The sequence below is a fragment of the Lupinus angustifolius genome, unplaced genomic scaffold (genome assembly GCF_001865875.1).
Source record: "Lupinus angustifolius cultivar Tanjil unplaced genomic scaffold, LupAngTanjil_v1.0 Scaffold_656, whole genome shotgun sequence".
NCBI lineage: Eukaryota > Viridiplantae > Streptophyta > Magnoliopsida > Fabales > Fabaceae > Lupinus > Lupinus angustifolius.
This window is the reverse complement of record NW_017727982.1, coordinates 1-20,248: the sequence shown is the minus strand read 5'-3', so window position 1 is coordinate 20,248 and position 20,248 is coordinate 1. Positions and strand designations below refer to the sequence as shown.

Sequence of the window (20,248 nt, the reverse complement as noted above, 5' to 3'; positions counted from 1 at the left end):
GATGGGTGAAAGTGAAAAGCTGGTTTCAAACCTTTTCCAAATGGCCCGAGACAATGCCCCTTCTATCATATTTATTGATGAAATAGATTTCCTATGTGGACAGCGTGGAGAAGGCAATGAGAGTGAGGCTTCAAGACGAATTAAAACAGAACTTCTGGTTCAGATGCAGGTAATAGTTTGATGGTGGGGATATGTTGATAAACCTTATTAGTAAGTAGTAACCCTTGGTTAATGCTTTTGTTTTGACTCGCATTTTTGTTTTTTGTCATTTTTGGTATTTGTTCTCTCTTTTCTATTTCTTTTTATTACCAATAGTGATGTAGTTTGTCCACTTGAAATTGTAGGGGGTTGGAAACAATGATCAGAAAGTTCTTGTTCTTGCAGCCACAAATACACCCTATGCTTTGGACCAGGTAATATGAAAATAATTCTGCTTATGTGATTTCGTTTAGAGTCAATACAATTTGTTTATTAATCATTATATAATTGCAGGCAATAAGGCGGCGTTTTGATAAGCGTATATATATCCCACTACCAGATTTGAAGGCTCGTCAACACATGTTCAAGGCAAGGACAATATACATGATTATTGGGTGTGGGATTTTATTGGGCTGTATAAACCTAGCAAATGGTTTCACCAAGCTTTTTTTCTTCTTTGATAAATTGAACAGGTGCATCTAGGAGATACTCCTCATAATTTGACTGAAAGTGATTTTGAACACTTGGCTAGCAAGACAGAGGGGTTTTCTGGTTCAGATCTATCTGTTTGTGTAAGTTTGACTTCTATTTGAAATAATTGGGTTCAACAATCTTTTGCTTAAATCAATTTAAAGTTCAATCTTTTGGACCTATTCTTCAGGTGAAGGATGTCTTATTTGAACCTGTACGCAAAACACAAGATGCCATGTTCTTCTTTAAGAGTTCCGAGGGTATGTGGATCCCGTGTGAACCAAAGCAACAGGGTGCAGTCCAAATCACAATGCAGGAGCTTGCTGCGAAAGGACTTGCTTCTAAGGTATTTAAGATGTTTTTTATTTTGATGGCAGTGGGACTGTAATAATCTTTTTATAAAATGATTATTGGAGAAGTAAACTCTGATATTTTAGGACTAGGTTGTTATGTGTATCTTTAATTGAAATGAGTGAAATGCTTACTGCTATATAAACTATGCAGATCCTTCCACCCCCTATTACAAGAACTGATTTTGACAAGGTACTCGCTAGACAAAGGCCTACAGTAAGCAAAGGTGACCTTGAGGTTCATGAGAGATTCACAAAAGAGTTTGGAGAGGAAGGTTAATTCTGGTGGAATTTCACCTAAAAAGGATCCACAATGATTTAAATTATCATGTTATGGTTTTAACTTTGTTTAGTTGTTGTATAAAGTGAATTGCATCTTTTGTATTTTGTTTTTTTGGGATGTAAAGTCCCCCTTTTGTCTGAGGGGGATTTATAAAATTGGATATTCATTTGGCTTCTCCTAAATTGTGTATAAATAAAGGAGCATCCATTGCATGAGATTTCTACTGGTAGGATATAGGGAAGATAGATATATACAATATCTACTCTTGTAAGTGATATCTCGATCACTAGACACTCAATCTTGCTGTCGGGCCGAAACTCGATCAGTAAAAGAATCTGAAATGATTAGCTAAAACTGTTTTTTTGTCTGCATCAATCAAGGGTGCAAATATTTCATTTGAAATGTATTAATATAAACATTAGTTATCAATAAGTTATTTAGGTATAAACAACCTAAAATAAATACTTCTATACTCTAAATAATTTAGTCTATTATTTTCTTGGTACAAAAAAAATAATATACTAATTTAGTATATTATAATAATATCATAAATATATAATATTATTAACTAGGAGAATGTATTATGTTATTTTATATGATAATTTATGTTTAATAGACATCTTAACTTATTAAAGGCACACAAGTAATAGAACCCTATTGTAGTTGTGGTAATTCCCTTATTCAATACATAAATACACAGTTCATGTTCCCCCTCTCTTACATCTCAGGCTAATCAACACAAGTTTGTTCATGCGTGCTATGTGAAAAAAATTGTTTATTAAATTTGTTCAAAACTTCAAATATATTTTAAAACAAGAAAATAGAATATTCGTATGATTTGTATTTTTCCTTTTTAACCTATTTTTACACTTGCTTCTTTGCCAGTGGTCATGTTTCTCTTTGGTATTGGGTAGTTGAGAAGCAGATGATTAAATTTTAGAAGTGAATTCTTGCAAAATAAAATACACCATAGATTAACATAAGTGTGAGCTTTGAAATTGGGAATTGCATTGTGTTATAAGATAAAAAGCAAATAGATAAATGAAGGAAATGTGTTAGGATATGTGGTGGAGAATAAGAGTGAAAAATATGTGGTGGAGAATAACGAGTTGGTGATATTGATAGAGCTATGTTTCTGGTTTTGCTTTGTTCTTAGAACATTAGAACTTGAGAAGAGTTGCTACTTTTTTTGTGAGTTGGAAATGTCAGAGTCATTGCAGTTTTGTTTAAGTAAATTTACTTTCAACTCAAATGGAACACCAACTAGGAGAAGGAGAGTAATTGCAACACCGAAATATAAGCATGTGAGACCATTTCAGTGTATGGTAAGAGAGACAGGAGAGGATAAACATCACATTGTGGTGAAGAATGGGAAGGATTCATTGGATATATGCAGGGTTGTGAATGGAATGTGGCAGACAAGTGGTGGGTGGGGAAGAATTGAGAAAAATAATGCAATTGATGCTATGCTTAAATATGCTGATGCTGGATTCACCACTTTTGATATGGCTGATATATGTATGCAATCTTAGCTGTTTTTACTTCCTCTCATCTTTTGAATCCATGTGCCCTTTGGGTTGTAGGTTCTTACCAATATTAGTTGCCTTTTACCATTGTTGTGTTTTTTGGGTATTGCAGATGGGCCTGCTGAAGATTTATATGGGATTTTCATCAACCGAGTTCGTCGTGAGCGTCCACCCGAATTCTTGGAAAAGGTCAGAGGGTGAGTTTACTAGACACGTATAGACAAATTGTCAGTGAGCACATAAGGGTAGGCATTGATCTTAGCCCTTTGTATCATTTATGCAGTCTCACTAAATGGGTGCCACAACCGGTCAAGATGACAAGCAGCTATGTGAGAGACAGCATTAATGTTTCAAGGAAGAGAATGGATGTAGAATCCTTGGACATGCTTCAGTTCCATTGGTATTGATCTCTTTCAATGTTGGTTATTTGATGTTCTTACTATCATAGGGTCAAGCAGCACACCACTTATCCACAAACTTGTGACAATTATCCTCTATTTGTGATGGATTTAGGTGGGATTACTCAAATTCTGGCTACCTTGATGCACTAAAGCACCTCACAGATTTGAAAGAAGAAGGTTACCTTGGTTTCTAATTAAAGGTTAAGAATTCAAATGTTGGTTTAGATTTCTTGACTTGATCATTTTACTTCTGTTAGCCCTTTACAGGTAAAATCAAGACTGTGGCTCTAACAAATTTTGACACAGAGAGATTGCAAATTATTCTAGAAAATGAGATTCCTATTGTTAGCAATCAGGTAATCGCAATTTCGAAGTGATTTAATTTATTTTTCATTGTTCTTCTAATTACTAATGATTCGTGATTCGAGTTGGTATTTTCACTGCCAGGTGCAACATTCAATTGTTGATATGCGTCCCCAACAGAAAATGGCAGAGCTTTGTCAGCTTACAGGAGTCAAACTTATAACGTCTCTCTCTCACTCACTCACGCGTAATCACACACACCATACAACATATAACTATACTACATTCACCAGTAATATATCTAGGAAGTTCAAGTTCCTACAAACTCATCCACTTTATCATTGATACTTCATATAAATTTGGTTTTAATATGTTCATCAAGTAAAAGTGGTTTCTATATCTCTTGAATGAAATAACAGTCTATGATTGGGAATTTGGGATAGTAAAATGGTATGTTGGAATAAGTAATTTGGTGAGTGGTTCTGGGTAAGAATAATTTTAGGGAAGTCCAAGTTTCTATGGTTTGGAACAAAGACTAAAAACGGTTTCATGATTTCATTGAGGGAATATTTCATATCAGCTGCAGAAAGTTCCCCAAAAATTAGATGAAAGTGATGGAAAAGAAAATTACTTCTGTTTGATCCTCTGAGTAGATCAGTTTCTAATGCAGGTATGGGACGGTAATGGGTGGTCTATTGTCTGAGAAGTTCGTTGACACCAACATATCCATTCCTTTTGCTGGTCCTGCTATAAACACTCCCTCCCTTCAAAAGTACAAAAGGGTATGATTTCATGACCACCACTACTTGTCTAGAGATAGTTTAAGAAACTTTCACCCCATTCATTGGTGCTCCGTAGAAAATTCTCCCCCCTCTGATTTCATTGTATTGAGAAACTAGGATAAGCATTTTAGATAAGAGAACAAAGTCCAATAGAGGGGAAGTTATTAATGATAAATGACATTGTGAAACAATGTATAGGGTGCATCAATTCAAGTTGATGCTTTTCGCTGCTTGAAAGATCGTGAGGGTGGGATTCTAGTTCTTGTTCTTGTGGCATAGTTACATTGACATGTTTTACTATTTTGCATCACATGGCAGATGATAGATGCTTGGGGAGGATGGAGTTTGTTCCAGGGACTGCTTCGGACTCTCAAACAAGTAGCTTCTAAACATGGTGTTTCAATCGCAACCGTTGCTGTGAAGTACATACTAGATCAGGTACACTTGATTTAGTCTCTGCAGGAATTTGCTTATCTAATAACTTCTATTACAAATCTATACTACATTCGACTAGCCGCTTGCGTTGATAGATATTCCTTTTATTTGGTTTCATGTCAAACTTGCAGCCCGCTGTAGCAGGATCAATGGTTGGTGTTAGACTTGGTTTATCAGAACATATTCAAGACTCCAATGCTATCTTTTCACTTGTTCTTGATGAGGAGGATCTAAACAGCATAAGAGAATCCACAGCGAAAGGAAAGGATCTGCTTAAAGTGATTGGTGATTGTGGAGACGAGTACAGGGGTGCATGAATCATGGTAAACATGTCAACTTGGTGAATGTTTTCAATAATATAGGACAAGAAGTGAGGGATGGGAAAACAGAAAGAAAGAAAGTAATCACACCCAATTTTGTCTCTATAGAAGAATTTGTATCTACACTTTCATAGATTAAATTACTCTGTACTTGTCAAAAAGGTAAAAGAAAAGGGTAACATCTCATATTAATGCAGAATTTCCTCATGTTTTTGCCAACTGCAAACAAAGACATCCATGTAAAGTAGAAATTTTGGTGAATGGGTCAAGCTACTTAAACATTTCAATTTAGTTCTTGCTTGAAAGTAGTTGATGATCCATCATGAGGGCTTTAGTTTAGGGGACTCTGATCTTTCCTCCTCATTCCTCAACCTATGCCTCTGATAAAGAAGTGCAATCTATCTTTTTCATTGGGATGATAGGATTGTGAACATGAAACAAGAAAATTAAAATGAAACATTTAGCAAAAAACTAAACTTCTATTACTTTTTCACTTTCATTTTTATGGTCAGTGTATATTGTTGGTCCCACAGTATATTTACTTCAGCTATGATTCCTCAACTTTAGAGGGAAAAAACTTGTTACATCATCTAAAGGGGTTGTCTTAGAGTACTAGGATGAAAATTTATTGGTGGAATAGGCAACATTGCCTTGAAGTTTCACAAATGAATTTAGACTTCTGAATATTAAGAGGGAGATTAAATTTTTAGCATAGCTTTAAGTGCTTATGTAGTTCCCATTTTTAGTGTATACCATGCAAGGTGGTTTGTAATACTATAACTTTTTCAGTTTTAGTTGTAGTAACTCCAAACATTATGCGTCCATTAAATTTTTAACTACCAGTTCTTTGAGAAGTAGGAGTTTATGTTGAAAAGCAGCATCTGAGAAATTCTAGTGTATTTTCCTATGATCTATAAGCCTGCACCTGCATGCTGCTCAGTGAAATTTGCATTTCAATTGGTTGCACTGCTCTTGAGACCAGGTTGCATATCCTACAATAAAAAGTTGTCACATGGAAAAAAAAATTATAAAATAATATTTTTATGTTATATAGTGGAATATGATTTATTACATCAGATTTTGGAAACAGAGATCGTGGTTTATTTCTCTCATGTACCATTTAAGGCAGAAGACAAAATCTAAAGACGGTCAAATCTGAGTTTAAAACTGAAAAAATTAGAAGACAATATTTTTGGTAGTACATATGTGATGAGAAATAACAAATCTCTAATTGGTTATCTAAAACTTTCTAAATAATTTATTTTATTGTTTAGTAATGCTTGTAACTTGTAAGTATAAGATAATAATTTTTTACATTCAAAGCCATAAACTATTTAAAAGAGGAAAATGAAAACAAAGATAAAGTAGTCCATCATCTTAATGGATTTAATATTATAATTATCACAGTTAATAAGATAATATAGGTAAAGGAAACCAAAAAAAAAAAACAGGCCCAAGAACAAAAACCCTAATAGTTATTATATAGCTCTACACTGAGTCAGTGTTGAAACCCTAGCGGCAAAAAAATCCCAATCCCAATCGTAATCGATTTTGACTTCGAGCGAGTGAGATATGAAGGTAATTGCTGCTTATTTGTTGGCCATTTTGGGAGGAAATGAAGCCCCTTCTGCTCATCATCTCACTTCAATCCTTGCTTCAGGTTCATTCATAAATTCTCCACAATTTTTTTTCATTTTTTATTTTTCAATTACTATAGTTGAATGATAATTGAATTAAACGTATATCTGCTACTACCCATTTGGTTCTTCAATGAAAAAACTAAAGTGTGCCAAATAAGTCACACAAAAAATGTAAACTTTAGTCCCTAGAATGATCAATTTTGTGATATTTTTAAACTTGAATGATGCACTTTTTCTTTGGTGGACCAAGTTGGTGGCAAATATATTTGGAGGAATAATTTGATGTTTTAATATGTAAGTTACTCATTTGATTCCACATTGGATGGTTCTGCTATCTATATATGCTGTAGGAGAAAATATATTATTTTTAATTTATTTATAATTTATGTGTTTTAATTTGCTTTTATTGCTGAATAAAGGGAAAACTTCAAGATTAAGTGATTGCAATTTTGTATTTGGGATTATTTGTTTGGTGTTCTCAAACATAGAAGAATATTTGTTTTTGTTGTTTATTGTTTATAGTTGGAGCTGAGGCTGATAATGAGAAGATTGAGTTGCTCCTGAATGAAGTAAAGGGCAAAAGTGTTGTTGAACTAATTGCTAGTGGTAGAGAGAAGTTGGCTTCAGTTCCCTCCGGCGGCGGTGCAGTTGCTGTTGCTGCTGCACCTGCTGCTTCTGGTGGTGCTGCACCGGCTGCCGAAGCAAAGGAGGAGAAGAAGGTAGAAGAGAAGGAGGAGTCTGATGATGTAAGTTTCTTAGTTGCGGCACTATTGATTGTCATGTAATTATGACTTTTTGCTAATGATTGTATATGTTATCTTTGTTCAACAGGATATGGGTTTCAGTTTATTCGACTAAAAGGCTTGAAGTGTTTTTTGAGTACAAGACTTTTGCAGTTCCTGTTAGAGTTTTAACCTATTTGTAAGGTTTTGTTACTTGACTTACATATTATTGTATTAGGTTTCTATGGGTTTTTGCCCTTTCAATTGAGACAATGTATCTTGATAGAATTTAGTAATGTTTTGACTTTTGAATTTGATTTGCCTGACTTTACTTTTGGTAAGACCCGTTTATGTTTTCTCTCTACGCTAGTATAAGACTAGTGAGAATTATTATCGGATTTAATATATATACACTGACCATGTAAGAGTTTTTATACTGTCAGTAAATCATACATCGTTAATTTATTAAACTGTCAGAACATCGATTTTAAACTCATTATTATCTACCATGGACATGGGCTCAGAAATTTAGAATTTATGCATCATTTAGGGTTCCGTCATGTCCGCCTATCATTCATATATTCCATGATATTTAACCCATAAATGGTGGATAATATTACATTACTAGTGCAAAAACTATTTTCTCTTTTGAAAACCCTTGGTGATGCAACTTCTTCATTTCTTGTCGTTACTGAACAGTTAAATTTGTGTTATTTTGCTAGTCTTATGAATTTAGGATTTTAATATGTTTAATTCCTCAATGAATCTTGAGCCATGATACAATTCGTTTTGTGGACTTAAAAATAGGCTTTGTTCATTGTGATATTTGAATCATGGCTTACGGGTTTAAACTTTCTAGTTAGGAAGTTTCCATTTTGCATATGAACGAACATGTGGAATGGAAAACATGACCTTTTTGTTTCAACTTTCAACATTGAAATTTGAAATGAGCATGTCGAACCTTCTACTTCATTTTACATTTGTAGGATTTTCCATTCTCAAACACAGCTAATGATTCTGATTTTCTTCATCTAATTATTGAATTTTGTAATGATATTTTTCCGTTGCTATATTACGGGTAATTCACTAACCTGCCATAAAATTAAATTTAGTTATTAGATATAGACGATGATATTAAAGCTTGATTATATTAGCTGATCTTCCAATAGTTTGGTGAATGGGTATATCTTAAAATTAACCAAAATAGTGACATCATAATTTTTAATTCAGACAAGGTGAGAATTGGTAAGCAAAGAGTACCGGCCTCTTCTACTACCCTTATCCTTACTATTATATAAGTAACAGATTTTCATGATCCTTTTTCTATTAGGAACTTTATATTCTGTATGCAACATTTATTAAAAACTTGTTACGCAAAGAGCACGAATAACACTAACAAATATAATAACTAAATTAAAAACTGTCACAAAATAGCATCATTAAAAGTATCATGTCTTGCACCCTGAACGCAAAAAAAATATAAATACAGAGTCCATTTCGAATACATGAAGGTTTTCCAGCTAAACAAATCAAACCGCAGCTGAAAAAAATAATAATAAAGAGGAAACCGTACATCGGGTATATTATCAGAACATTGTAAGTTAAACAGTGATATTGCTTAAACGCAATCCTTTGGCATGCATAGCACATTGCATTGGCAAAGCATAAAACAGAAAGCAACATTGAGCTTGATACAAGAGTAAAAACTGATGAGAAAACCCGTGAAGGTAAACTTTGCACCGTGCTAAACTGGCCGCGCCATTGCGCATGAAAATTTGGGTAACTAAAGGTTGATCTAAAGGTGGAAACTTAACAGACCCTCCAAATCTTCAGCTACCTATCACTGGTAAGGATTACCGACTGCGTAAGTCATGAAAACAAAGGATCTTCAAGACTTTGGTACTGTGACATTTAGGATTTTTACATCTTGGTATGGCTTGTCTGTTTTGTCTGTCTTCACCTTTTCTATGCCCTGTCAACATCTAAATTGTTAGTTTATTCAGGGAGTACATAGGCATGAATCAATAAGACCTTTCATTATAAAAAAATTAAAAGGGTTTAAAGGGTTTGATAAATGACACTTAACCTTATTCTTGAGTAAACAATGAGGCTCCTCATTTGACCCTTTGAAGGGTTTAATCAAGTTAGGTTAGTTTTAAGTTTAGGGGAGACAATGTCCCATCTGACTAAAATGATTTGGTGTCCTGACCTTTTTTCTCATCTAAAACAAGTATTACAAAGGCAAAAAATGCATTAAAAACTATGAAAAATATTTAAGAGTTAATAGAGTTGCATCTCTTCAGGTTCTTGATACCATTTTTAATTTTTAGACTTAAGAGGAAAGAGAAACATATAATGAATCTGTGTGCACACATTGGACGTCAGTTTATATAGACTTAATCTAATAAATACAGAAGATTATCCACATAATTACATGATATCTTATGCCTATATAAAGGATTAGTTACATGGATTCGAACACATACTATTACTAAAGATGCAACGTGATTTCAGACTTGGTACTAAATGATAATGGGTATGCAAGAATAAGCATATTTACCTGAACAACATCCATTCCCTTCACAACTCTCCCAAATACTGTGTGCTTATTGTCCAACCATGGAGTAGCCACAGTGGTGATAAAGAACTGAGAGCCATTTGAATTTTGGCCAGCATTTGCCATTGACACTGTGAAAGGCCTATCATGCCTTAAACTGCAACAGATAAAGGATTTGTATTAAACAGAAAAAGGATTTGTATTAAACTCCACCTGAAGTAAACCATGCCAGGAAATTCCCCTTAACCATCAGCATACACAGACAGACACAAATAATCATTATCCTCTAGAGTCTGAAATCAAGATATTTCATTCCTGTAAAACGGGCTACCCATTGCATGAGACATCTTGGTAGATATGCAGAGCCTTACCCACATTCGGGATTTGAACGTGTTTAAGAATCAACATAACCATTGTGCCGCGGGTCACCCTCTATGATATTTCATGCCTATAATAAGATATATATTTTTTAAATAAAAAATTGCTTACCTTTTATGAAATTCATCCTCAAATTCCCTTCCCCAAATAGATTGACCACCAGTGCCATCTCCTAAAGGATCTCCTGTTTGTATCATGAAACCTTTGATGACCCGGTGAAAAATAAGATTGTCATAATAGCCATTCCGGCAATGAGTTGTAAAGTTCTCCACAGTTTTTGGACATTCCTCTGGGTATAATTTCATGTGAACATCACCCATAGTTGTGTGTAAAATCTGCAAAAGAAGAAATGAATTGTAAAGCTCTTTTATGATGGAAGGGGAAGGTAAGCATATAATTTTAAAAGAAAAATATGTGAAGACAACAAAATCATGTAAAGAACAATTAGAAAATTACATTTTTTCTGCAATTAAATAACAGCCTTGACAGTACAAAATAGATGTGGTTAACAACTTCTACTTAATGTGGGAGAAACATATAATTAAAGTGAAAAAACCCTGAATAGAATTGCAAGTAACAATACACTATTTGCCAACAAAGAAAACTCACCACATTGTCCGGGAGTGATGTTGTAGCTGCCTTTCCAATATCTGAAACTGACAAAAGCTCATCAGCAGGAGGCTTTTCATTGAACACGTCTCTTCCCTTAGTTGCATCTTCAGGCTCCTCTGGTTCTCTCCGACTGACACATGTCAAACTTCAAGACTTAGATAACTGAAGATAATATTTCGCATGCCATACAACAAGATGTAGTTAAACAAAATGTACGAGCTAAATGTGCTGAGTAAAAACGATACACGACAAACTGCCCACATATGATAATATAAAATAACAAGACTACATAACTTTGGGGTACAAAGCAGTGGTAAAATTACTAAAAGTCTAAAATGATCCAGAGTAATGATTTTCAAACCTGAACAAATATATCCTGTGCTTTTTGAAGGCACAACACAGGAGAGTGGGGTCTGTCAAAGGCTCCTTACTCTCATTGGCATTAGCAGCAGCAGCAGGAATCTTTCTTACTTTTTTACTATTTCGGTCACCTTGATATAAAGCTATTCTTAAGAACCTATCATTGTTCTCCACCTTTCCAAGTATTCGAGCAACTTTATTTGTGTGCATATTAACAATCTATAAACATACAGAAAATGGAAAACACGATAGGTAATGAGGTTAGATCTACTCGATACTCACTACTAAAGCAATGAAGGAAAAGGTACAAATGTGAAGAGGTTGTGTAACAGAACAAAGTGAAGTAATTACATAGTTGTACAATTAGTTTTATAACACAGTTAAGTACGAAAAAATCTCACTTTGATCCCAAGCAAGGTTGCATAGATAATAAAATTGGAACTTTCATCAAAAACTGCATTCGGAAGTGGAGCATCTTCAGTCTTCTCTATTTCCTTCTCGACAGCCATTCTTCGGCCAAAATCAATGGCCTCCAACCGATACAATGGAGCGTCACTTCTTTGGAGATCTTGAGCAACCTATCCATAAAGCCAATTATTTACCAAAAAAATTCCCAAAAGCGGAAAAATCATGGCGGAATTCTTTTAAAGTATTACCTCCAGAGACTCATCATAAACTCGCCTTAGTTTACCTGTTCTGAACCAAAACACACGTATCCTACGGTCAGGTGATGTGATTGAAAATTGTTTACCATCTGGGCTGACCTAAAAGAAGATGCAATAAGGTTAACAAAAATTGTCCAAGCCATATATACCTTTTATTTTGCTTTCGTAAACTACGTAATAACATAGTATTAAGTTATCAACTATAAGTTGGGAAGTATGTCAACACAAGTGTGGTACCTCAATGGCTGAAACAGAAGTCTTGCATTTTACTATTTCAAAGAGGTTAGTATCAGTTTTCAGTTTAAAGCTGACCCTACAAGCACCAAAGGAAAGGATGAAATAACAATTCAAATGTCTAAAACTCATGCAACTAAAAATTTCCGCAACTGCTACATTTAAAATGTGCAACAACGACACACCATTTGAAATATCTGGCACTTCATGCCATTGCAGATTATAACACCGATAATTGATATACAGGATCGCAATTTGTACACCATGTTTGGGGGTCCACAAATCGCCTTCGGAGGAGAATTTTGCCCCCATCCCTGCAGGGACAAATCTCCACCCATGGGGCCCTAAACAGGGCAATCCCCACAGATCCATGATAATATTATGAGAATCTTATGTATAAATGTGTGTTCAAATTTACCAGATTCAAACCTACATCCATCAGATCTTGTCAATACGACTCAAATAAGAATGCTAAACAATTTCCGCAGCAGTCAATTTTATCACCACCTAAAACTGTTAATAGTTTATATAACCAGATAATCCAGGTCACATTCTTGGCTACCGCACCTAGTGTTTAAACAAACTCAGCAAGAAGAAATATTTAATTGAGAATAAAATAAAATGCTAAATTCAGACTTTAGACTTCTCAGGTTTTGCATGACTCTAATCCATTTACCATAACAATAAAGAAATGGAGTAACTAGAAGTGGTTTGACTACTTAACGAATTAAAGTCGCAGCTAGTTTTGACATATTTGTCTTTGTATGTAAGAGACAAGGAACTCTGGACACAGAGTCATAACAAGTTTGAACATTGACGAGTCAGTTAAATAACATGGCTGGAGGAAGAACATACTAAGACAAAAATAGGTACATACTCATCCTCCGGAAATTGAAGAGTAGCAGGGCTCCAGTATTCAATTATACCCTTTACATCTGCTGAAATTACAGAATCATATATGGGATTGTACTTCATAACTTTAATAGGACCCAAATGTATCTGAACAAAGGAGCAAAGAAAGATACAATTACGCTAGTATACTGTGGAGAATATCAAACAGGGAAGAAAAAAACAGAAAAGATTATGCAGTAGAGTTCAATTTACAATAGTCACCTCTTTGGAGATGATAGGATCATTTGAACCAGCTCGTACATCATATATGTGCACAAAAGATGAGTTCCGGTCACTAACAGCAAGCATAGCTTTGACATCCCCTTGTTTGTATACCCACTCAACAGCGCCAGCGATATATGGCAAGCGGATCATCACCATCATATCAAAGTTGACTACATCATATACTTTCACAGAACGGTCATCGGATATTGTAGAGCAAAGCAGGCCATCACCACTAACCTGCAAGGCTGGAATAAGTCATGATTGATGACAATAGGAACATTTTAAAAACTTAAATACATCATACAGCAAACGAAAACTCCACATAGCTAGCATATCATAGGGACTCGTAATATAACATATGAGAGAATAAAAGCAAGAACTAACTAGACAAAGACCGTCGGTGAACTTACAGCTAAACCTTCAATTGGACCAAGATGAGCTTTGAAGTGTTTGGCAAACTCAATACCGATAGGCCTTTTCTTCCAAAACTTCAAATGCCCTGATGACAATAAGTAAGCCACCCACAAAGCAATAAGCCATAATTTTTTTAAAAGTGCGATAAGCCATAATATTATTCCAAAGACTTAGGTAATTTATGTTCTTAAGTATGATTCACAGTAATAATAACAATTTGACACTTTTGTTGATGATACTTGATATTTTACATAATAAATGTAGCAGTTAATAGAAATGACCACTGCATTCAAATTTGTGCCGAAAGTTATCACTCTGCAGTCTACTTATACATACAAGTATAAGTGGAAAAAACATTCATGATTGTGTAGTAAATTAAAAAAGGTTGCCTAAATATTATAATGCAAATGAAATCCGTATATTTCACCATCAATGCTTCCAGTGATGAAAAAATCAGCAGCTGAAACAGCAACATGCGTAACCACATCACGATGCATATAACTCTTCTCATACCTGTAAAAGAGAGGAAAAACAACGATAATAAAAAAGTAGTGAATTCCTTTACTAATTCATAATAGATGGACGATGAAGAAAAACCCTAAAAAACAAAGAAAGAGTAATAACTGACATGTTAGCAGAGGGTAAGGTATCGAGGTAAGCTTGTTCGAATTGGAGCGGTCGTTTGAGTCGGTTACGAGGGGCTGGACCTGGCCCGATAACAGGTTCATCTTCGATTGCTTTGGCACTGTTCTCGTGTTCCGCCATCTTCACCTACGCAAGGTTTTTTTGCTGAGAGGGAAAAAAAATAGAATTGAAGTGATGAAGATGGAGATAATAGAATTGGGTTGTGGCCCATTCTCAATGGCCTAGTAATAGCCCAATTGAGATAAACAAAAAAAAAATCACCTTTTGCTGCTATTTGCATTTTGTTGATTTTATTTCAAAAGTACCCTTCTATAAAACAAACCCTATTACTACTTGATTAAAATTCTACTTTTTCCTCAATATGATGCTAATCATTTTCTAATGACGGAGACTTCTCTTAAGTAATGGAGAGATAATTAATTTTTTCCTTTGTATTTAAGAGTAAAATTGTAGTATCATTTTAAATAAAAATGATATAAATATCAATGTATGTTTTTTTAATTTTAGACGGCACTTCCCTCTTCATTATTTTTTGTGTTGTCTACACTAATGGGTGTATATGTCCTCCTTTCCCCTATTTTCTTGGTTTTCCTTTTCTCCCTGAAAATATTTGTTTGGGATTTTTCTTGTCTTGAGTTTTTTCTACTATCACTTATTGGAATTTCTTTTCCAAAAACGGTTCTTATTACTTCTCTCTTTCTAAAAACATTACTTCCCTCTATTTCTCAAAAATAAAGTTTTCAAACATATATGTAAAAAAGAAAAGCAAAATGAAAATTTGACTAAAAGGTGTGATGTGATACTTCAAAAAAGAGAATAATATATTACAAAAGAGGAAGGGTGGTTCTCGTCCCCACATACAATTTAGTGGCTACAACCCAGCCTCGCAATAGTCACGTAACACACGACATTTTCACGTGGTCTGATGCATGTTCTTCACAAATAAAAACGTCACAAAAAACATAGCTTGGCATGGTCTTTTACGTGGCTCTATGCTGTGCCACCGTTTTTCTCGTCAATGTCATTCTTTATATCTATGTTGTCTGGTCTAAGCCCGTTCCTTCATGCCCATGTCTATGTTGACCCTTATAAAATAACAGCCCCCACATTAATTTCTAGAAACTCCACAAATTATTAAAATCATGTGCAATTGCTATTGCCAGCCACATTATATGCAACACCACCAACCAAGTAAAGTCTAAAGCCTTTCACATGACACATGATACCACACTCTCAAATTATTTGTCATCAAGTTTAGTTATCAAAGTTGGTTGACAATTACACTTTGACATTTAAGCAACTTTAAAGAGTGTGATGGTTATAGGAAAGAGAACCAAAGAAAAAAATGGTTACAATTCGTGGTACTGTATATCTTATAAACTGTACTTTCCATCCTTCATTTCCCTCCTATTTCATCATCAATAATAATCAATTGGAGTCTCAGGACAACTACTTTCATCAGATACAGGTTCTTTATCTTTAGTATAAGGTGGGGGCACAAAGGGTGGAGTTGTACACCTTAGCAATGCCCAACTCACACCTTGAAAAAATGGGTGGTGCTTGATTGTTGAAGCCCCCATTGTTGACCCTAGCCTCCTTGCTGGGTCCTTAACTAATAACTGGGAGATAAGGTCCTTAGCTGTGGTGGGCACATTGGGTTCTTTTGGGAACTCAAGGGCTCTAGCCACAATGTTTGCTAAGGTTAGCTCATTGTCCATGCCCCTAAAGGGTGTGACACCATAAAACAATTCAAATATAAATATCCCTAAAGTCCACCAGTCAACAGCACTGCCATGTCCCTCACCGGACACAATCTCTGGAGCCAGGTATTCATGGGTCCCAACGAATGACATGGACCTGACATCAATGGGTTCAGTCACAAACTCAGGTCCATTATGTTGATTTTGCTTCTTCTTCTTCTTTCGCTTGCCTTTTGGATGGAAACATGATACTGCAGGGACTATACAATTTGGTAATATGCATTTTGATGAAGTGAACTGAGAGGGTTCAATATGGTGTGGGGCTATGTGAGGAGACTTTTGATCAGATATGATCTGAGCTGTTGGGGTGGAATCATCACATTTTAAGGAGAGATCAAAGTCAGTGAGCATGATGTGGCCATCTGATTGAACTAACACGTTCTCTGGCTTCAGGTCACGGTAGACTATACCCAACATGTGAAGGTATTCAAGTGCCACCAAAACCTCTGATGCGTAGAACCTGGAAACACCACCACACCAATAATGAAATTAGTATTAACTAATTAATCAGCTGAGTACAAAGTAGGACAATTTAAAGGGATATAAAATGTGTTTGGGTAGGAACATACTTTGGCCTATGTTGGGAAGAAAAATGCAATAATGGTATCTATATTGACTATAAGAGATGATTATTGGCCAATATACATTATAAAGTATGCATATGAATATTGGTTGTTTAGCATAGCTAAAGGGTCATGAGGATCAAACAGGGACATAGTTGTCATGCTGTAGTCCAAGAATGACGTGAGCTATTTCACTGCTTATTAGGCTAACAACTAACAAGCACACTGGAATTATCTCTAATCTTGTACTGCTTGTTGTGAGAGAATATTTGTATAGTGTTTTTCTATGAATAATAATAACAAGTTTGTCGAGTTGTGAGACAAGAAGTGTTTTTTCTCTCTGAATTTGCCAAATGATGTGTGATATCTTCGAGACAATAACAAGATTCTCCATCCAAGAAGCAAGAAGAAAAATGAGAAAATGACAATGATATTGCTTTATATATGTATGAGTTAATTTAAAAAGGTGAGTGTTTCATAAAAGACATGCAAATCATGCCAATAAAACGAAAGCGAGACAGTAACTCTCCATATTAAATAATTTCATAAATTCTTAGAAAGGTTCCTGCTGAAAGAATATGAAATATGACAAGGCTTTTACTTTCACATGCATATAGTTTTTTATTCTTAATCACGTAAAAAACACATCCACAACTAAAGAAAAAATGAATCTTTAGTCACAAGCAGCAGAGGCACGAAATAAAATTGGTTGACACCGAAGCAAATTAACATTATGGTAGCGATTAGTTTTTATTAACCGATGTGTATTGGTCCTACATGATTAAACATTTAATCATTCGACCAATTCCTTAATATTAGTGATTTTTTTATTAAAAGAAAAGAAGACCAAGAGGATGGGTGCTAGGTGTGGAACCAGATTTTGGAAACCATTATCTAATAAGGACCATGGCGGAATTAACTCCCATTAAATTATTATTTAATATAAAAATAAGGAGATCCAGAAATCCCGCAAAGTTTATTGAATCAAGGATCAAATATTTGATTTCCCATGAGGTCGCTGGGTTTATGACCTAGAAATTCATCAGGTTTTAATGTGAAATTGGTATTCTTAAGAATATTCTTGTAAGAATACGTACAAATTTTAATATAATCAAAGACCTTGTAGCTACAAGTTTTGGGTTAGCATCCTTTCCATAACAGAGATGGAATGAAAACTACATCAAAATTAAAGAAAAATAATTAATATGATATGACATTTTTATCTTTTAAAATATAATGATATAACATTTTTCTTTTCAAAATTAAGTGCAAAATCAATAACTTCTCTCTTCAGTAAAGACTAATTATCAATTTATCCTAATCGCTACAGTTGAGATAAAATCATGTTTGATGAGTACTATTATTACTACCAGTTGCTGACCTTAATTACGAAGGTCTCCTTTTGACTTTTAAATTAATTACTATGGAAAAAAGTATGGTAATTAATTATTGGCACATGAAAGAATGATTATGCTATTATTAGTATGATTATTTAAGCAACACACATGGTGCCTCTGACGCAACACGGAATCTAACGGTTAAAGTGTAGTACAGTACCTTCATCTATCATATACATAAATTATTAGTATATGATGTAAAAAATATTTACAGGCACTAAATACTTCATCCATCATTTGATTATTTGTATTATGAGTGGTAAATGATGAGTATCAATTTGAGAGAAGAATCATGACCCATGACGGCATGACTGATGGCAACAGCGGATGGGTCCTAAACCTGGCCACTCCCACACCTCATTCACCTTCCATAACACTTCTCTCGAACAAGGATGTTGATAAGTGGTTGTTTTTTTATATATTTTTAATGGCAAAAAGAAAGATTTTATATTAAATAAAAGTACAAAAGTGTCATTTCAGGTTGTGTTTTATATGTTATTATATGATAATTGTCTCTACATTAATTGAGAAAATCATTACTCACTTCTCTTACTCATTAATAAAGAGGATAACAAAAGATGTAGTTAAAATTTTATTACTAAGTATTTTGTCTAAATCACAGCTGATACATACATGGAATAATACAAATTATAAGACAAAATATCCTTTACCTCAAAAATACTAACACCATAAAAATTCAAATTAACCATAAATATAAGCAAAAATAGATGCCATAAAATTCAAGTGTTGAGGAGTGAAAATTTATTTAGCAAAACAAGAACGGAAAGTTAATATTATCTCCGTTAGTGGAGAGACAAATGCTTCATGCTTCAAAAAGTAGAGACAAATGCAACTTTTAATTACACATATATCCTTTTGATTACAATGAAATCATACATTTTGTCATTAAAAATATGTGAAAAATATGCATTTGTTTTTACTAAAGAATGGATAATAATTAAGGAGGGGGTGTAAAAAGTAATTAATGTGCACCTGACAGCTGGTTGAAGGAAGCGTTTGTTAGGGTGGCGTTGGCGGAGGACATGGAGGTCACCGCCGGGACAGAACTGAGTAAGGAGGCATAACCATTTAGGCGCATCAATGGTGGCATAAAGTGTTGGAAGAAAAGGATGATCCAATAATTCCAGAATTTCCCTTTCTGTCCTCGCTCTCCCTTCCTTCCTCCTACTCGCTAATTCCTTCTTATCCATCACCTTCGCCGCGAAAATCACCGATCCCTCGTGCATCTCCGCTAGGTATACGGAGCTTATGTCTCCGACGCCGAGGCGGCGTGTGAAGCGGAGGTCGGAGGGGAGGATGCGGCGACTTGGAGACTCTGATCGGATCCGGTGGATGGCGGACCAGAGAGGGTCGGAGGACGGTGCGTGGTGTTTGGTGGTTGGTGGCGGGTGATGGGTGGAGGTGGAGGCTGTTACGGTGGTGGTTTCGGAGCTGAAGCTTGTGCTCCTTTTGATGTCGGCGGTGGTGGAGGAAGCGAAGCTCAGGCTTTGAAGGTCGTCGGTTAAATCGTCGAGCCATGGGTCCATTGGGAAGAGAAGAGAAATGGAGAGTGGTTTTTGAGTGAGTGAGGGAGTGAGTGTGTTATGTGTTATTTATTATAAGAGAAACAACAAAACGAGGGTGGTGGTGTTGTTTTCACTATTTTTGTGTTTTTCAATCTCAAATGAGGGAATATTATAATACAAATTTCATTTGGGCTTCAAACATTTTATTAATTGGGCGACAACGATGACCCTTGGAGTTATTAACAGAAAAAGTATTTATTTTCTTGTTGAGAAAATGTTATAATTTATAGTAGTTTATTATGCACCAATAATGCATTGATTTAGTGAGATAAGGGTCTTACTGTAAATGATAATTGTTGGGATGGAAAATTAGTTGGTTAACCATAGGTGGGATAACATTCTTATAGAGAAAAAACTCATGCAAAAACTTTGTCCGAAAGAGTTAGCTCAATCAATAAAATTATGTGGCCTAAATATCCAAGTTCAAATTTATTAGTTTAAATTATTAACATTTTTCTGATGTAAACAATATCAAACAAGAAAAAATGAAAACTAAAGCCAATTTAAAGTGTATATATATATATATATAT

At 34.8% G+C, this 20,248-nt stretch overlaps 5 protein-coding genes across 6 annotated transcripts; 3 read left to right on the top strand and 2 right to left on the bottom strand.

Annotated features, from left to right (window-relative positions):
- Position 1: 1 nt before the first annotated feature.
- LOC109341787 (protein SUPPRESSOR OF K(+) TRANSPORT GROWTH DEFECT 1-like) lies at positions 2-1,523 on the top strand. Its single transcript, XM_019579756.1, has 6 exons — positions 2-169; positions 345-413; positions 493-567; positions 672-770; positions 860-1,015; positions 1,174-1,523. Exons 1-6 carry the CDS (start codon positions 2-4, stop codon positions 1,297-1,299), a joined length of 693 nt encoding a protein of 230 aa, XP_019435301.1. The 3' UTR covers positions 1,300-1,523.
- Positions 1,524-2,408: 885 nt separating this feature from the next.
- On the top strand, positions 2,409-5,353 carry LOC109341785 (flagellar radial spoke protein 5-like). The gene is made up of 9 exons (XM_019579754.1): positions 2,409-2,820; positions 2,941-3,025; positions 3,112-3,228; positions 3,342-3,406; positions 3,497-3,585; positions 3,677-3,756; positions 4,203-4,314; positions 4,633-4,752; positions 4,881-5,353. Exons 1-9 carry the CDS (start codon positions 2,505-2,507, stop codon positions 5,064-5,066), a joined length of 1,170 nt encoding a protein of 389 aa, XP_019435299.1. The 5' UTR covers positions 2,409-2,504; the 3' UTR covers positions 5,067-5,353.
- A 1,192-nt stretch (positions 5,354-6,545) lies between these two features.
- On the top strand, positions 6,546-7,750 carry LOC109341786 (60S acidic ribosomal protein P2A-like). Its single transcript, XM_019579755.1, has 3 exons — positions 6,546-6,729; positions 7,232-7,455; positions 7,541-7,750. Exons 1-3 carry the CDS (start codon positions 6,642-6,644, stop codon positions 7,565-7,567), a joined length of 339 nt encoding a protein of 112 aa, XP_019435300.1. The 5' UTR covers positions 6,546-6,641; the 3' UTR covers positions 7,568-7,750.
- Positions 7,751-8,935: 1,185 nt separating this feature from the next.
- LOC109341788 (peptidyl-prolyl cis-trans isomerase CYP71) lies at positions 8,936-14,599 on the bottom strand. Of its 2 annotated transcripts, XM_019579758.1 has the most exons (14): positions 14,396-14,532; positions 14,195-14,280; positions 13,764-13,852; positions 13,351-13,590; positions 13,115-13,236; positions 12,241-12,316; positions 11,995-12,102; positions 11,740-11,916; positions 11,340-11,557; positions 10,976-11,108; positions 10,478-10,701; positions 9,992-10,145; positions 9,269-9,403; positions 8,936-9,150 (listed from the first exon to the last, which is right to left on the bottom strand). In XM_019579758.1, the coding sequence occupies exons 1-13, from the start codon at positions 14,530-14,532 to the stop codon at positions 9,320-9,322; spliced, it is 1,848 nt and encodes a 615-aa protein (XP_019435303.1). In that variant the 3' UTR covers positions 8,936-9,150; positions 9,269-9,319. The 2 variants fall into 2 exon arrangements, with proteins under 2 accessions (XP_019435303.1, XP_019435304.1); XM_019579759.1 differs by having other exon boundaries at positions 8,936-9,403; positions 14,396-14,599.
- A 1,159-nt stretch (positions 14,600-15,758) lies between these two features.
- LOC109341789 (serine/threonine-protein kinase D6PKL2-like) lies at positions 15,759-19,773 on the bottom strand. The gene is made up of 2 exons (XM_019579760.1): positions 19,126-19,773; positions 15,759-16,632 (listed from the first exon to the last, which is right to left on the bottom strand). The coding sequence occupies exons 1-2, from the start codon at positions 19,677-19,679 to the stop codon at positions 15,831-15,833; spliced, it is 1,356 nt and encodes a 451-aa protein (XP_019435305.1). The 5' UTR covers positions 19,680-19,773; the 3' UTR covers positions 15,759-15,830.
- Between the last annotated feature and the right edge of the window lie 475 nt (positions 19,774-20,248).

What these genes read in the sequence shown, in the direction of transcription:
- LOC109341785 (XM_019579754.1), top strand. Translation starts at nt 2,505, where the DNA reads ATGTCAGAGTCATTGCAGTTTTGTTTAAGTAAATTTACTTTCAACTCA. An exon ending in TTCTTGGAAAAGGTCAGAGG is followed by an intron (nt 3,026 to 3,111) that starts GTGAGTTTACTA and finishes TCATTTATGCAG; the next exon opens with TCTCACTAAATGGGTGCCAC. An exon ending in CCCTTCAAAAGTACAAAAGG is followed by an intron (nt 4,315 to 4,632) that starts GTATGATTTCAT and finishes ATCACATGGCAG; the next exon opens with ATGATAGATGCTTGGGGAGG.
- LOC109341788 (XM_019579759.1), bottom strand. Translation starts at nt 14,532, where the DNA reads ATGGCGGAACACGAGAACAGTGCCAAAGCAATCGAAGATGAACCTGTT. An exon ending in CATCACTGGAAGCATTGATG is followed by an intron (nt 13,853 to 14,194) that starts GTGAAATATACG and finishes TATTGTCATCAG; the next exon opens with GGCATTTGAAGTTTTGGAAG. An exon ending in AGGGAATGGATGTTGTTCAG is followed by an intron (nt 9,404 to 9,991) that starts GTAAATATGCTT and finishes AGATGTTGACAG; the next exon opens with GGCATAGAAAAGGTGAAGAC.
- LOC109341787 (XM_019579756.1), top strand. Translation starts at nt 2, where the DNA reads ATGGGTGAAAGTGAAAAGCTGGTTTCAAACCTTTTCCAAATGGCCCGA. An exon ending in CACCCTATGCTTTGGACCAG is followed by an intron (nt 414 to 492) that starts GTAATATGAAAA and finishes ATATAATTGCAG; the next exon opens with GCAATAAGGCGGCGTTTTGA. An exon ending in GTTCAGATCTATCTGTTTGT is followed by an intron (nt 771 to 859) that starts GTAAGTTTGACT and finishes CCTATTCTTCAG; the next exon opens with GTGAAGGATGTCTTATTTGA.
- LOC109341789 (XM_019579760.1), bottom strand. Translation starts at nt 19,679, where the DNA reads ATGGACCCATGGCTCGACGATTTAACCGACGACCTTCAAAGCCTGAGC. An exon ending in TTCCTTCAACCAGCTGTCAG is followed by an intron (nt 16,633 to 19,125) that starts GTGCACATTAAT and finishes TGGTGTTTCCAG; the next exon opens with GTTCTACGCATCAGAGGTTT.
- LOC109341786 (XM_019579755.1), top strand. Translation starts at nt 6,642, where the DNA reads ATGAAGGTAATTGCTGCTTATTTGTTGGCCATTTTGGGAGGAAATGAA. An exon ending in CACTTCAATCCTTGCTTCAG is followed by an intron (nt 6,730 to 7,231) that starts GTTCATTCATAA and finishes TATTGTTTATAG; the next exon opens with TTGGAGCTGAGGCTGATAAT. An exon ending in AGAAGGAGGAGTCTGATGAT is followed by an intron (nt 7,456 to 7,540) that starts GTAAGTTTCTTA and finishes TTTGTTCAACAG; the next exon opens with GATATGGGTTTCAGTTTATT.